We start from the raw sequence: 14,973 nt of genomic DNA, 5'->3' as shown, positions 1-14,973 counted from the left end.
GCATGCAACTCTTGATCTCAGGGTTGTGAGTTCAAGCCCCACATTGGGCATAGGGTTTACTTAAAAAAAAAAAAAGAAAAAGAAATAATACCTATTCCACAAGATTCTTATGAACATTAAGTGAAATAATATACATAGAATGGTGAATGAGTAGTACATTACTGAAAGCAAAATGTTTTTAATTGTCGTTTTCATCATCATTATTCAGATGAAGGAATTGAGGCCCAAAAGCATTGTGACTTGCTAAGAATCACAGAGCTAGAAACCTAAATTTAAATTTCCCAAGTTTGTAGTCGTTCTCCTTCCATTACATTTTTTTCTTCCTTTCACAAAAACACACACACATACACACCCGCTGAAGTAATTTTTAGAAGCTAGCAATTGTTCTAAAATATTTTGAATTTAATTATATCCACATATGTTAAACCGGAAACCAGGCATTTTCATATATAAAGCAGCGTTTGACCTGTCCTCATCTATGGAGAATGTGAAGTTTTTTTTTTTTTGAAGTTACTGTTTTAAATAAGAGACTAGCAAAGTGAATGTAACTTAAACCTTTGTGTGTTTTGTTAAGCTTGAAGAAACAAACAGCATGCTAACCAAAGATCTTGAGTTATTAAGAAAAGAAAATGAAGAGCTAACTGATAAAATGAGGAGGAAAGAGGAAGGTATGTAAGGTTTTTTGTTTTGTTTTGTTTTAATTATGTTTAATCAAGTTCAGAGGTAAATCTTAGCTATTTATATTGTGTATTAGGTTTTTGAAATATTTGTTTTCATATGTTAAATAGCTTCTGTAGCCTTAAGAATTATCTTAGTAGAACTTAAATGTTCTCATCTCAGAAAATGGTAAATATGTGAGGTGATGGATATGTTAATGAACTTGATGGGAGAATCCTTTCACAATGTTTACATCTATCAAATTATCATATTGTATAACTTAAATATCTTACAAATTTATTTGTCAATTATACCTCAATAAAACAATAAAAAAGAATTATCTTAATGAAGTTATTAAAAGTTATGTATAAACTAATTTGCATAATTAAGAGCCTTAATTTTGAATGCAGAAATTTAATGTCATATAATAACACTTTATATAATTTGCTAACAGAATATAAACTGAAGAAAGAGGAAGAGATCAATAATCTTAAGGCTACCTATGAAAAGAATATCAGTACAGAAAGAACCCTTAAAACACAGGTATACATTCTCTCTCAGCCTTTTCCATATGTTTGTATTTGAGTATCATATATTCAGAAGCTAACATTTGCTCTTTGTGAACTTTTTCTTAAAACTTAGGTTGTAATGTTCAATCTTTTCACTGGAACAAATAATGTAATACTCTTTCTTCATTAAATATAGAAGTCTTTTTCAGGAAATTGGATTTTAATTGAGTTCAGAAAGTAGCTTGTCTAGTCATTGACTAGTAAGAACATGTTTTAGATTGTACAGAAGACCTATAATTAATTGACAGTAGGAAAACTTAATGAAGAGAAAACACTTGACTAAAGCCAAGAGAGAAGAACTAGGAGTAAGTAAGAAACTATAGGGGTGACTGTATCATTTTGCTATATATTTAATGATGCAGTTCACATTTTTACTAAAACTTGGTATCTTGTCATTTTACTAACTTACACAGTAGTTTAAATTCTTCATAAGGTACTGTGTACCCCAGTTGATTTTTATGGTAAAATACATATTTTTTACTTTTTATTAAATGATTATATTAGCTTTTTTACCACTTATCTACTCTCCCTCTCAGCAGTTTTTCATGTTGCAACTAGATTAATCCTTCAAAAATGTACTTAATACCTGTTGAAAATCCTTCAGTAGAAGGATTGTACTTACTTTTACATCAAAACATAGACCATGAAGAAAAGGATTGACATTTATTACATTAAAATTCAGGTCTGGGGAGCCCAAAACAACATAAGTTGAAAGAAAACAAACTAAGAAGAATATTTATAACAAATGTAGAGAAATACAAATAAAAGAGGGTCTACAAATAAAAAGACAATCTTCTACGAAAAAAAAGTAAGAGACATTTGAGAAAAAAAGAATTTTAAAAAGCTAACCCATTACCATAAACCAAGAAATAAAAATTAAAGCAATAATGAGGTATCTTTTTGACAAATGGGCACATTTGAATGAGAGAGATATAATACTCCTCTTTAGCAAGAACATAGGGAAATTTATTTGTGTAGTTTTTGAGGGAGTAAACTATGAGAACAATTAACAGAATAACATATTTTAATGTGCATATTCTTTGACCCAGTAACTGCACGTTTAGGAATTTATCCTGTATAAATAACTCCATAAATGCTCAAAAGAAACACATACAAATGTAATTACAGCAACAACTTTAAAAATTTTTTTTAACGTTTATTCATTTTTGAGAGACAGAGACAGATCATGAGTGGGGGGGAGGGCAGAGAGACGGAGACACAGAATCCAAAGCAGGCTCCAGGCTCTGAGCCATGACGGACCGACTGAGCCACCCAGGCGCCCCTACAGCAACATTTTTTTTGTAATGTTTATTTTTGAGAGAGAGAGAGAGAGAGAGAGAGAAGGTGCAAGTGGGGGAGGTGCAGAGAGAAAGGGAGATACAGATTCTGAAGCAGGCTCCAGGCTCTGAGCTGTCAGCACAGAGCCCGATACGGGCTCGAACTCACGGACCACGAGATCATGACCTGAGCTGAAGTCGGACTCTTAATGAGCCACCCAGGCACCCCACAACATTATTTTTAACGGTGAAAAATAAAAATAACCCAACCACCCATCAGCATAGTATTGATAAATCATAATATATCCATACAATACAGAGCAAAGGAGCCATTAAAAATAAATGAAATAGACATATATGTAATGACATGGGGAAATTGTATTTCCCATGATATATGATATAGTATTAAATTTAAAAAGCGAGTTGCAGCACAGAATGTATAGCATGATCCCATTTTCTAATTTAAATATCCATGTAATCAGCTTATATACATAAGGAAAAGTTTAGAAGGATACACACCCAGCAGATTGAAAAAAGAGACTTTAGCAGAGGTACTCTTTGATGGGTGATACTACAAGGGCTTTTCACTTTCTTCATAATATAGTTCTGTCTTTTATTTTTCTTTTAATATGTTAGATTTACTGTTAGAAAAATAACAATATGCATTATGAATTCAATGAAATAAGCATTTACTCCATTAAAATATGTATATGGGCTCCTCATCCTAGATAGGACTAAATGTACATGGAAATGATGGTAGTTGGGCTTTTTTTCTGTTTTAATGGAAAAATCTTCGGTTTCTTTTAAACATAATTGCAGAAAATACCATGACTTATGTTTTAGTTTATGTAGCTTAATTTCACATGCTTTTAACACTTCTCAATTTGAATATGTTCTTTCCTTCTGGCAAAAGGGATTAACCTCAGCTGTTCTCTCTTACATTCAAAAGGGCCTCAGTATGGCCTGGTAGATACCATCTCCTTACTTACCTACTTGTCCCAAGGAAAAAAATTATCTTGGGCCTTTTTGCCTGTGTGTGGTTTCATCTGATTATAATGCCATCCTTGGCTCTTCTCTTTAATACTATTTCTTCTTTGCTTATCCAACTCTTATTTGTCTTTTTAAGAAACATATGTGGACACATGTGCAGGTACACCAGGAAGCCACCCCTGACTTCCCCAGGTCTCAGTTAGGTACTGCTCCCATAGCACCATTGTTAGCCTCTTTTCTTTTAACTCACCACTCTGTACTATAATGCGTGCTTGTCTGGCTCCTCCATCAGACTATGATACCTTTGAGGCATAACTCTATTTTTTGTCTTTATATCTAGTACCTATCAAAGTGCCTACGTACAGTATAATGCTGAATGATTATTGAACAGTAAAAAAATTCTTTGTAAAAAATTTTCACAAGACTTAATCTGGTTCTTACATTTGAACAATGAGATAAAACAGTAATAGTTACTTGTGCTACCAGTTATGTTCCATCCTTTATTAGGTTCTTCTGATTTTCCCACACAAAATAGTCCTTCCTGATTTTGAGGAAGAAAATACATTTTTAGTGGAGATTTAAATCAGATGGTTCCAACATAGATCCTTATTTAATAATATTTTAATATTTGAATAGGCTGTTAACAAGTTGGCAGAAATAATGAATCGGAAAGATTTTAAAATTGATAGAAAGAAAGCTAATACACAGGATTTGAGAAAGAAAGAAAAGGAAAATCGAAAGCTTCAACTGGAACTCAACCAAGAAAGAGAGAAATTCAACCAGATGGTGGTGAAACATCAGAAGGAACTGAATGACATGCAAGCGGTAAGGTTTGTGTGTGTGTAGGATTATTTTCTTAATTTGTTATGTCTGTTTATACCTATTATCTATTGATCTTCTCTAGATATTTTTAGCATAAAAATGCATATTCAGGTTTATACTCTCCACAGTTTGATCATTATTACTCTAATATGAACCATGATGTTGAAAAACTAGAAAGATACTCCATTTCCTATTAACCATGATAATTTTTACCCATTAGCATTTGCTTGATTAGAGATGCTCCTTTGAGAGAATCAAAAAGAAGTTTTGCCTTTTTGGTTTTTGATTAAAATTGAGATATGACTGGTATAATACTAACTACAGTTAAGTTAGAGGATTTGAAGTATTGTATATTTTTTTGTTTAATCAGGACTCACTTTTCTGAAATCAAAATATCAAACTTAATTTTTTTTTATACTTCCTGGCCTGTAAATAGCACAAAATTGAGAACTGGTCTCTGGTCCTCGATTGACTTGGATACAAGCACTGACTCTCTATCATTTATGGTTTTACCATCCTGAGAAGCTTTCCATATTTTTTAAACTGTTTCATTTGAAGCCATAAAAGCATTTCCTACTGTTTTAACAGGTGTTTGGTTTTTGTGTTTTGATGCTTTACATTTAAAAAATACAAACAAAATTTGTTGAAAGCAAGGAGAAAAGGAGTTTACCAAGCAATGTATTAATGAGGAAGAGAACTTGCATTTTTTACAATTGTATCAAAATCTGTGGTAGTAAACATTCATGAAGTTTATACTAATTTTTAGTATTAGTAGTTTTAGATTCTTCATAGTTCCATTAATTCTTAATTTTTAATTTGAAAATTTGATTTTGATTTCTTTATTTCAAAAATAGCAATTGGTAGAAGAATGTACACATAGGAATGAGCTTCAGATGCAATTGGCTAGCAAAGAGAGTGATATTGAGCAATTGCGTGCTAAACTTTTGGACCTTTCGGATTCTACAAGTGTTGCTAGTTTTCCTAGTGCTGATGAAACTGATGGAAACCTTCCAGGTAAGAATATTTATTTTACTTAATTCAGGTTTGCTTCATTCATGGAAATTAATGTATGTTACTTTCATTTAGCTTTCTACCTCTTTGTCATTTTATTTTTCCCATGGATCCTTAAGAAGAAATTTATGCTTCTGTTAGCCAAAGTCTGATTATGTTTGCATTTTATAGAATAAAAGCAGTCAAAAGAAATTTTAGGCTATTAAAATAAATTTGAGAGGCTCTACCTGAATAGAAATCTGAAAAAGGTTTTGAACCAAAACAGCCTAACTAAAAGCTGAAAATGGTGAAAGCTGAAGCTGCTTATACCTCTCATTATTTAAAGAAAATTATTATATGTGTTTTCATGAGTAGCAGCTCTTTAATGTACTGTGGGTTTTTTGTTTTTATGTATTTCTGTGCAAAAACTAAGAACTGTACTTAATAATCAGAACCATACCAGCCTATATATAGACCTTTCTAAAGTAGTAGAGATAAACTTCGGTCAGACTTTAAGTTTTGAATTTAGAGAAATAGATAAAAGGGATTGAGAGATGCAGTTAGGGGGCAGAGAGTCAAGTAAAGGCAAAAGTGAGAGTATCTAGGATTTCAGACTTTTTCTATCTTTTTTTTTTTCTCCCAGTTGAGAATCAATTAAAATTCTTGGATTTAGTGTAGGGTAAGTTATAGTACATTTATGTCTTTTTAACAGAGATAAGCAATACACATAATACATGTTCAGTTGAGAAGTGAATAGGTTATAAATGTTAAAACATGCATTACAAATTTTAAAGATATAAATGTTTACATACACACACAAGCTTGACATACTGCTGCTTATCATTTTTTTTTAATGTTTATTTTTGAGAGAGGGAGGGGCAGAGTGCGAGCAAGGGTGGGGCAGGGAGAAAGAGGGAGACACAGAATCTGAAGCAGGTTCCAGGCTCTAAGCTGTCAGCACAGAACCCGATGCAGGGCTCAAACCCGTGAACCGTGAGATCATGACCTGAGTTGAAGTCAAGACACTTAACCAACTGAGCCACCCAGGTACCCCCTACATACTACTGCATATTCTTAGTTCAAGGTTTTGGAGGTTTTGTTTACATGGCCATAAACTTGAAAATTGATTTTAATTTGTGTATTTCCTGTGTAATGTGTTAATAGATATTTATGAAGTAGCACGTTTTATATTATAGTGATTCTATTTTAACAGATACTGTTTTTTGAGAATTTGATATAAAAAACTTAATAGACTACTTAGAAAATGGTATTATTGTTCTTGGTCAAGAAAGTGGGACTCAAAGTGAAAAGTGAATTCAACTCTTACTTATATACCACGTAATCCCTGCCCTCCTCCTTTTGTGTGTTTTCTAGCCCAAAATCAGATCTCTTAGAAGGGCATGGAGTAAAATTTCTTATTATAGTGGTCAAGGAATTCCTTCGCTTTTCCCATTTTTGGTTTTCTGAAACCTTCTGCCTCTTGAGAATCTTGTAGGTGCATGTCCTTTATCAGAGAATCACTTTGGATTTAACAAGAACCTCTTGCTTCAGCTGTTGTTTGAAAAGCTTTCAAATGTTAGATTTAATCATCAGTATGACTTTTAGGGGTGTTTGGCTACATCCTTTCAATTGTTGAACTGAAATTGTAGCTTAGAGTCCAGGAATTCTTTCTATTTAGATAAAGTTAAATATCCTGGCCAGGTTTTTTGTCTTTATTCCACCCCTTTCCCTTTAACTTTGGTTATAATGATGTCTTATTATGTGTATCTTGGTTTTCTTTTTATTAGGTTAAACATTTCAGTCAATTCACTATTGGTAAATACTATTCAGAAAAAATTTGAATTGAATGATGAGTTTGAGGGACATCTAAAGAGGAGGAAGGTGATGAGTTTTGTCCTCCATTCTGGCTTATTCAGGAAAACTAAACTCAGAGGACGATCAGATGGTTTGATTCGCTGACTTAAGTTAGGGATCCATTTAGATTTCAGAATCCTGACCTAATAAATACACTTAAGAATCAGTCAGCAGAGGGGTGAATGGGTAGCCCAGTTGGTTAAGTGTCCAACTTTGGCTCAGGTCATCATCTCATGGCTCCTGAGTTCAAGGCCCCACGTCGGACTCTGTTGACAACTCAGCCTGGAGCCTGCTTCAGATTCTGTCTCCATCTCACTCTCTGCCCCTCCCCTATTTGCACTCTGTCCCTCTCTCAAAAATAAATAAACATTTTTTTTTTAATTTTAGAAAATTAAACTACAGACTGAAAAAGGAAGAACTTTGAATGGAATACATTTACTCAAAAGTTAAAGGCCTTTTGAAATATGGATCATATTTTTTAGTTCAGTGAGATGGGTGTTTATAGGTAGTTGGGTGGATGAACTGATAATATAACTTAGTTTTAGATTTCATCATTCAATATAAAGATTCTCATTTAATTATCTTGTATATCTAGAGCTCAGTCTCTACTTGTCCTTAAGTAGATAAAATCTCTCCTGTTTCCCAATTCTCAAAAGCTTAGAAAAAAAATTATCTGTTGTACAACCTTCTGAAGTTCTTAAATTACTTTTATTCTGATTCTTTTATGTTTTCATCCTCCTTTTGGTTCTGTGGCAGGTTGTGGCATAGCACACTGTGTAAATATAAAGATTACACTTGAGTTAAGATTTTCCTATTGCCTCAGTGACAAAAAGACAACGTGATAACTCCCTTATTCTTTCTCTTTCCTTCTTTTGGAACTATTGACCTAATAATCTGAAAAGAATGTAAAAGTAGATGAAGCACTAGGAAAAACACTTGGTATCAATATTCTAATATTCATTATCTCTTGTGGATTATCTGCTTCATTCTCTTTCCATCTAACTTTATGTCTCTCAGTCTTTGAAATTTAAACTTGTAAATGGTGGATTTCTTGGTGTATTGCCAAGTATTTAAGTATATGAGAACTTCCAACTTGCCCACATCTAATCAATGATTTGGAGATGATGCATCTGAATTCTTGAACATTAATTTCATTTTTATATCACTTCTGAATATAATTAAAATATTTGGCAATGGTTCCTTAGCTCTGTTTCTTAAGCAGTATGTGTTTATGCAAGTAAACTTTGATAGTCTTCAGCAGTTAACTTTGATATTTAAATTCGCTGTATTGGATATTGATTTATATATAGTCTCTATGTCTCTTATTTGGGTAAAGGAATCAATTGCTGATTTGCAATGGTACATACATAAATTTTTTATAAGTTAAAATTGCTTTACAAATACATAAAACCTGGAGCCAAGTTGTATTTGTACTTTGTACTTTTGTAGCATATTATTGATGATAATGTAGAGTTAGGAGTCCTCAACATGTTTTAATCTGGAGAAGCTGATTTCTGTGTTTGTGATGGAAAAGATGGAATTTAAAACATTTTACTTTCAGATTGCTACATATGTCACAAGTTGTCATGGTTCTAAAGGAGGTTTATGTATACACACACACACACACACACACACACACAACTAATATGTTAACTTGTATGTAAGACATGAGTAAGTAAACAGAGGAGAAGCTAGTATGTAGTTTTTAATTCGTCCCTGAGCTTAGTTCACCTGCTTTTGTGAAGGGAATGCACCAGAAGGAAAAACTAAAATTCTCTCCTGTAACCCTGTTGTTTTAAATTGGTGAAAACCTGGGGCTCCTGGATGGCTCAGTTGGTTAAGTGTCCAACTTCGGCTCAGGTCATGATCTGACAACTTGTGGGTTTGGGCCCCGCATCCGGCTCTGTGCTGATAGCTCAGAGCCTGGAACCTGCTTCAAATTCTGTGTCTCCCTCTCTCTCTGCCTCTCCCCCACTTGCACTCTGTCTGTTTTAAAAATAAATACAGGGGCGCCTGGGTGGCTCAGTCGGTTAAGCGTCCGACTCTGGCTCAGGTCATGATCTCGCGGTCCGTGAGTTTGAGCCCCGCGTCGGGCTCTGTGCTGACAGCTCAGAGCCTGGAGCCTGTTTCAGATTCTGTGTCTCCCTCTCTCTCTGACCCTGTCCCGTTCATGCTCTGTCTCTCCCTGTCTCAAAAATAAATAAACATTAAAATTTTTTTTTTAAAAAAATTAAAAAAAAATAATAAAAATAAATACACATTTAAAAAATCTAAAAAAATATATTATTATAAATTGATGAAGACCTTCACATATCCTCAGCACCTTTTTTTGAGTTCCAAATTTCATTTAATTTAAATGGGAACAAATAAAAAAGGGCTTATTTAATTCATAAAATGCCTTTGATGTACAAAATTTCTTAAGAAACACTGAAATGACAGATAAAGTCATAACGTACAACAATCCATTGAAAATACATTAAAGAAAACACTGGCAGATAATCCAAACCTAGAGTCATAAAGCATAAATATTTTTGGCATATATTCTCATAGGAGAAATAACTTGAGTGTGGGGTATTTTGGCATACACAATTTTGTATAAAGGTCAAAATTTCGGTGGCTTTCACATATTTTCTGTGAGGAATTACTGGTAGTAAATTGGAGGAGTAAACGAGCTGCAATTTGGAGCACACCGAAGGAAAATTTTCCTAACAATAACTTGATGCTTTTGTAAGAGTATTTGTGAGTGATTAGCAACCTTCTGTGTGTTGTTTAATGTAAAACTGCCCTTTGGGTTTGTTTTTTTTTTAATGTTTATTTTTGAGGGAGCGGAAGCAGGGGAGGGGCAGAAAGAGGGGGACCCAAGATCCAAAGAGGGCTTTGCCCTGATAGGCTGATAGCAGTGAGCCTGACAGGCTCAAACTCAAGAAATGTGAGATCATGACCTGAGCCGATGTTGAACACTTAACCGACTGAGCCACCCAGGTGCCCCTAAAACTGCCCTTTGGTTTTTAAACCATCATTTATAAAGGGTAGCTTTAACTGGCTAATTCAGGGGGGAAAAGCAGAACTGTAAAATAATCAGAATATATACCTACTCTGTGTGTCAGATGCCTTGAAATATATAAAAATAGTGTCAGGATATGGTCCCTGATCTTACAAAACTTACTAAGGAACTACTTAAGGAGACAAAACAATTATTGATGAACTAAGAAGTTGCTGGGAGTAGTTGGGAGAAGAGGATTGTTTTGAGCTGAGTTTTCTCATTATTTTCTCCACCTTAACAACTATAAGTTAGATGAAGAGGAGTAACAAAAGCAAAAGACAGGTACATGGAAGAAGTTGGTACAAGAAGAATATTCAATTCAATTAACTGCAGAGCTTTTTAGTTAAGGACAGAATAGCATGGTGTTCTAGGAACACAAGCTCAGAAATTAGCCTGCCAGGGTAAACTCTATAGCTTTGACAGTTACTGATAGAGTATACCCTTGGACAAGTCAGTTTACCTTCTAAGCTTTGGTGTTCTTCATTTGTAAATGGAGGATGATTGTAGAATCTATGCTATCTTATATTCATAGGAATATAATATACATTCATGGGATAATATACATAGATTAAATGTGACATTGCTTGGAAAGCACATGTCAAACAAGTGTTCGGTAAATGATTTCTAATAATCATCTTTTTCCTTCAGATATTTCTCATAAACACTTATATTTAAACATTAATAATATTTATATTTAAATACCTTGATTGTATTAGTCAAGGAATTTCTGGTATGCACAAACTGGTTAAAGTAATAGCAGCTGACCAACTCAATTCTATGTTTTTTGGCTATTTATTAAGTTCTGGTATCACATACTTAAAAGTCTTTATTTATACCTCTTTAGTTTGAAAAGAATTACAATTGGACTTTAACACTAGAATTAAGTACCCCCCCAACCAGATTTTAGCAATTTTATTGAAATTATTATAGGTGTTTTACCAAAAAGTTTGTCAGAATATTGTGCTAAGAAAACAAATAAAATGCTTGTCTCTTATTCTTTGTATCTAGTTGATTCTGCCTGCATTCCTTATTTATTTATCTTCTTATCTTCTGTGAGTAATAGGACACCTCTCTGTACTTTTGCTTGCTCTTTCTTGTGTAAATCATCGCTCTGATTTGTTCCACTTGCTGCATTTTTTATTTTGCTAAATAGTTTTATAAGTGTTAAATGATATTTAAAGTCTTCTGTATCATATCCCATTTAAGCTGCAATCCATTCCAGTCTTGCCTGGCTCTAAAGGGTATTGTTTTACTTCATACTTTTATAATTAAGTACTAAATGTTAATTTTATGGGAAAAGTGGCTTGGAATTTTTTTCTGCAATATTTGTATGGCCATTACAGTTGATTTGTGTGATTGAAGCATGGAAGAGCAAATTGTAGCACTTATTCATTTAGCTGTGTTCAAATGCCTGTTGCTGCATGCCATCAAACAACTTGTAATAGCTTTCCTCTTACTACTACTTAAGGCTGAATACTATATATTCTTTTCCTCCTAGAGTCAAGAATTGAAGGCTGGCTTTCAATACCAAACAGAGGAAATATCAAACGATATGGCTGGAAGAAACAGGTATATATGCCTTGTTTTTTCTAATTGATAATCTGTTATATATTTTACTTTTAAAACATACTTGTATTAATTGCTCTGTTATTAGCATTGATCTTAGATTAATACAGTATACTTTAGACATAAATGACAAGTATTGTGCTTATTTTAAACCACATTAATGTTGCTCTTATATATCTTCCTCTTTTTTTCCTCATTTCAGTATGTTGTAGTAAGCAGCAAAAAAATTTTGTTCTATAATGATGAGCAAGATAAGGAACAATCCAATCCATCCATGGTATTGGACATAGAGTAAGTTGCCTTTCGTTGAATTTTAAATCATCAAGGTGTTAACTTATGATAATTATTTTTAGACATACAATTTAGTTTGTTTTGTTATTTAAATGATATTGCCTACTTTTCCTAATTTTAAAACTTCATATTCGGGGCACCTGGTGGCTCAGTTGGTTGAGCATCCGACTCTTGATTTCAGCTCAGATCATGATCTCACAGTTCATGGGTTCAAGTCCCACATCGGGCTCTGCACTGACAGTGTGGAGCCTGCTTGGGATTATCTCTCTCCCCTTCTCTCTGTCCCTCCCCCACTCTCTCTATCTTTCAAAATAAATAAACTTGAAAAATTTTTTTAAATAAAAAATATTAAATTTCCATATCCAAAATCTCCATATTAAATCTAACTTTAGCAAAATGTAAGGGGGAAGATTTTGCAAAGCTGATACATGTATTCTAAAGACAAATTTTTTATTTCAAATGTTTATTAGTTTTAGGTTCAGAGAGCATCTCCAAAAGTGCTGTATATGATTATGCAGTCATTGTTAAGGATATACAAATACATCTTTTGCTTTTAGTAGTAGATCACAGAGGCCTTTAATAAGCTTAGGATTTTTCCTTGTATTCGTTCTAAAACCATTTCTTAAGCACTGCTGTCTGTATCATCGTGAGTGCTATAGATTGTACAAAGGTGAGTAAGACAGTTCCATATTTAAGGAGCTTACATACAAGTAGTAGAAAAGGTAAAACATGCAACAAAATATAAATTCAAAGTGAGATGTGGTGGGTGCTATTCATGAAAAATATAAACTTAAAATGAAGTGTTGGCATTCGTTTGGAATTAAACATTTGTGAAATCAATTATATCTAGAATGTAAAAAGAATTGAGCAGCTACCAGAGCATTCTGAAATTTTATTTCCCATTTTTTTCCTTTTTTCAATTATAGTTAACATACAGGGTTATATTAGTTTCAGGTGTACAATATAGTGAGCCAACAATTCCATATTTACTCAGTGCTCATCACAATAAGTGTAATCTTAATCCCCTTCACCTATTTTACCCACCCCCCCACCCACCTCCCCTCTGGTAACCATCAGTTTGTTCTCTAAGAGTCTGTTGTTTTTTTGTCTCTTTTTTTTCTTTGTTTATTTGTTTCTTAAATTTCACTTACGAGTGAAATAGGGTATTTATCTTTCCCTGACTGACTTATTTCATGTAACATTATACCCTCTAGGTCCAAGGTCCGTCTATGTTGTTGGAAATGGCAAGGTTTCATTCTTTTTTATGGCTAATACTCTATTCACCCATATCTTGGCTATTATAAATAATGCTGGAATAAACATAGGGGTTGTATATATCTCTTCAAGTTAGTGTTTCCGTATTCTTTGAATAAATACCTGGTAGTGGAATTACTGGATCATATGGTAATTCTATTTTTAACTTTTTGAAAAACCTTTGTACTGTTTTCCATAGTGGCCGCACCAGCATGCATTCCCAACAGTGCACAAGGGTTCCTTTTTCTCCATATCCTTGCCAACACTTGTTGTTTCTTATATTTTTAATTCTAGCTATTCTGACAGGTATGAGGTGTTATCTCGTTGTTGTTTCAATTTGCATTTCCCTGATGGTTACTGATGTTGAGCATCTTTTCATGTGTCTGTTGGCCATCTGTGTGTCTTCTTTGGAAAAATGTCTATTCATGTCCTCTGCCCATTCTTAAATTGGATTCTTTGGGAGTTTTTTGGTGTTGAATTATATAAGTTCTTTATATATTTTTTATATTAACCCCTTATCACATACATCATTTGCACATATCTTCTCCCACTCAGTAGGTTGATGGCTTGTTCTGTTGATGGTTTTTTTTTGCTGTGCAAAAAGCTTTTTATTTTGGTGTAGTCCTAATAGTTTAATTTTGATTTAGTTTCCCTTGCCAAAGGAGACATATCTAGAAAAATTCTTTGACCTTATCAAAGAGATTACCACTTATGTTTTCTTCTAGAAGTTTTATGGCTTCAGATCTCACGTTTAGGTCTTTAATCCATTTTGAGTTTATTTTGTGTATGGTGTAAGAAAATAGTCCAGTTTTATTTTTTTGCATGTAGCTATCTAGTAATTTTCCCAGCACCATTTGTTGAAGAGACATTTTCCTGTTTTGTATTTTTGCTTTCTTTGTTGCAGATTAATTAATCATAAAAACATGGGTTTATTTCTGGGCTCTCTATGCTGTTCTGTTGATCTATGTGTTTGTTTTTGTACCAGTACCATACTGTTTTGATTTCCTAATTCTTTGAAGAAGCATTGGTTGTAAAAATTTAAGTGTTCGGGGCGCCTGGGTGGCTCAGTCGGTTAAGCGGCCGACTTCGGCTCAGGTCATGATCTCGTGGTCCGTGAGTTCGAGCCCCGCGTTGGGCTCTGTGCTGACAGCTCAGAGCCTGGAGCCTGTTTCAGATTCTGTGTCTCCCTCTCTCTGACCCTCCCCCATTCATGCTCTGTCTCTCTCTGTATCAAAAATAAATAAACATTAAAAAAAAATTTTTTTTTAAATAAAATAAAATAAAAAAATAAAAATTTAAGTGTTCAACCTAAATGGAATAATACATAAATACTAATATTAGAGACATCATCTTTCAACTAAGTTAAATGCTTTCAGATTGATGAAAGTTTGTTGTCTTACCTTTTTATTGAAGTATAATTTTTATAAAATGCCTAAATCATAAGTGTTCTGTTCTTTTGACAGTTGCAAACACCCATGTAATCATTACCCATAACAAGATAAAGAATATTTCCATCATCCTAGAAAGCCCACTTATACCATTTTCTCAGGGGGGAAAAAAAAGAACATCTGAATTCTGTTACTGAGTTTTGCCTATTCTAGAACTTCATATAAATGGAATCATATGATATGTATTCTTTTGTGCCTGGCATCTTTCACCC

General features: G+C 33.5%; 1 protein-coding gene across 5 annotated transcripts in view; it reads left to right on the top strand.

The window, feature by feature from the left end:
* Window positions 1-14,973, top strand: part of ROCK1 (Rho associated coiled-coil containing protein kinase 1) — a 175,524-nt gene that overhangs the window by 139,091 nt on the left and 21,460 nt on the right. For all 5 annotated transcript variants that reach the window (XM_042961918.1, XM_042961917.1, XM_042961919.1 and 2 more), the window contains 6 exons: window positions 575-668; window positions 1,112-1,200; window positions 4,130-4,318; window positions 5,170-5,329; window positions 11,701-11,771; window positions 11,971-12,059. In XM_042961918.1, the coding sequence (XP_042817852.1) occupies window positions 575-668; window positions 1,112-1,200; window positions 4,130-4,318; window positions 5,170-5,329; window positions 11,701-11,771; window positions 11,971-12,059 (692 nt within the window). The remainder of the gene's footprint in view (window positions 1-574; window positions 669-1,111; window positions 1,201-4,129; window positions 4,319-5,169; window positions 5,330-11,700; window positions 11,772-11,970; window positions 12,060-14,973) is intronic.

The sequence above is a fragment of the Panthera tigris genome, chromosome D3, assembly GCF_018350195.1.
Source record: "Panthera tigris isolate Pti1 chromosome D3, P.tigris_Pti1_mat1.1, whole genome shotgun sequence".
NCBI classification, from domain to species: Eukaryota; Metazoa; Chordata; class Mammalia; order Carnivora; family Felidae; genus Panthera; species Panthera tigris.
This window is presented reverse-complemented; position numbering and strand designations above follow the sequence as displayed.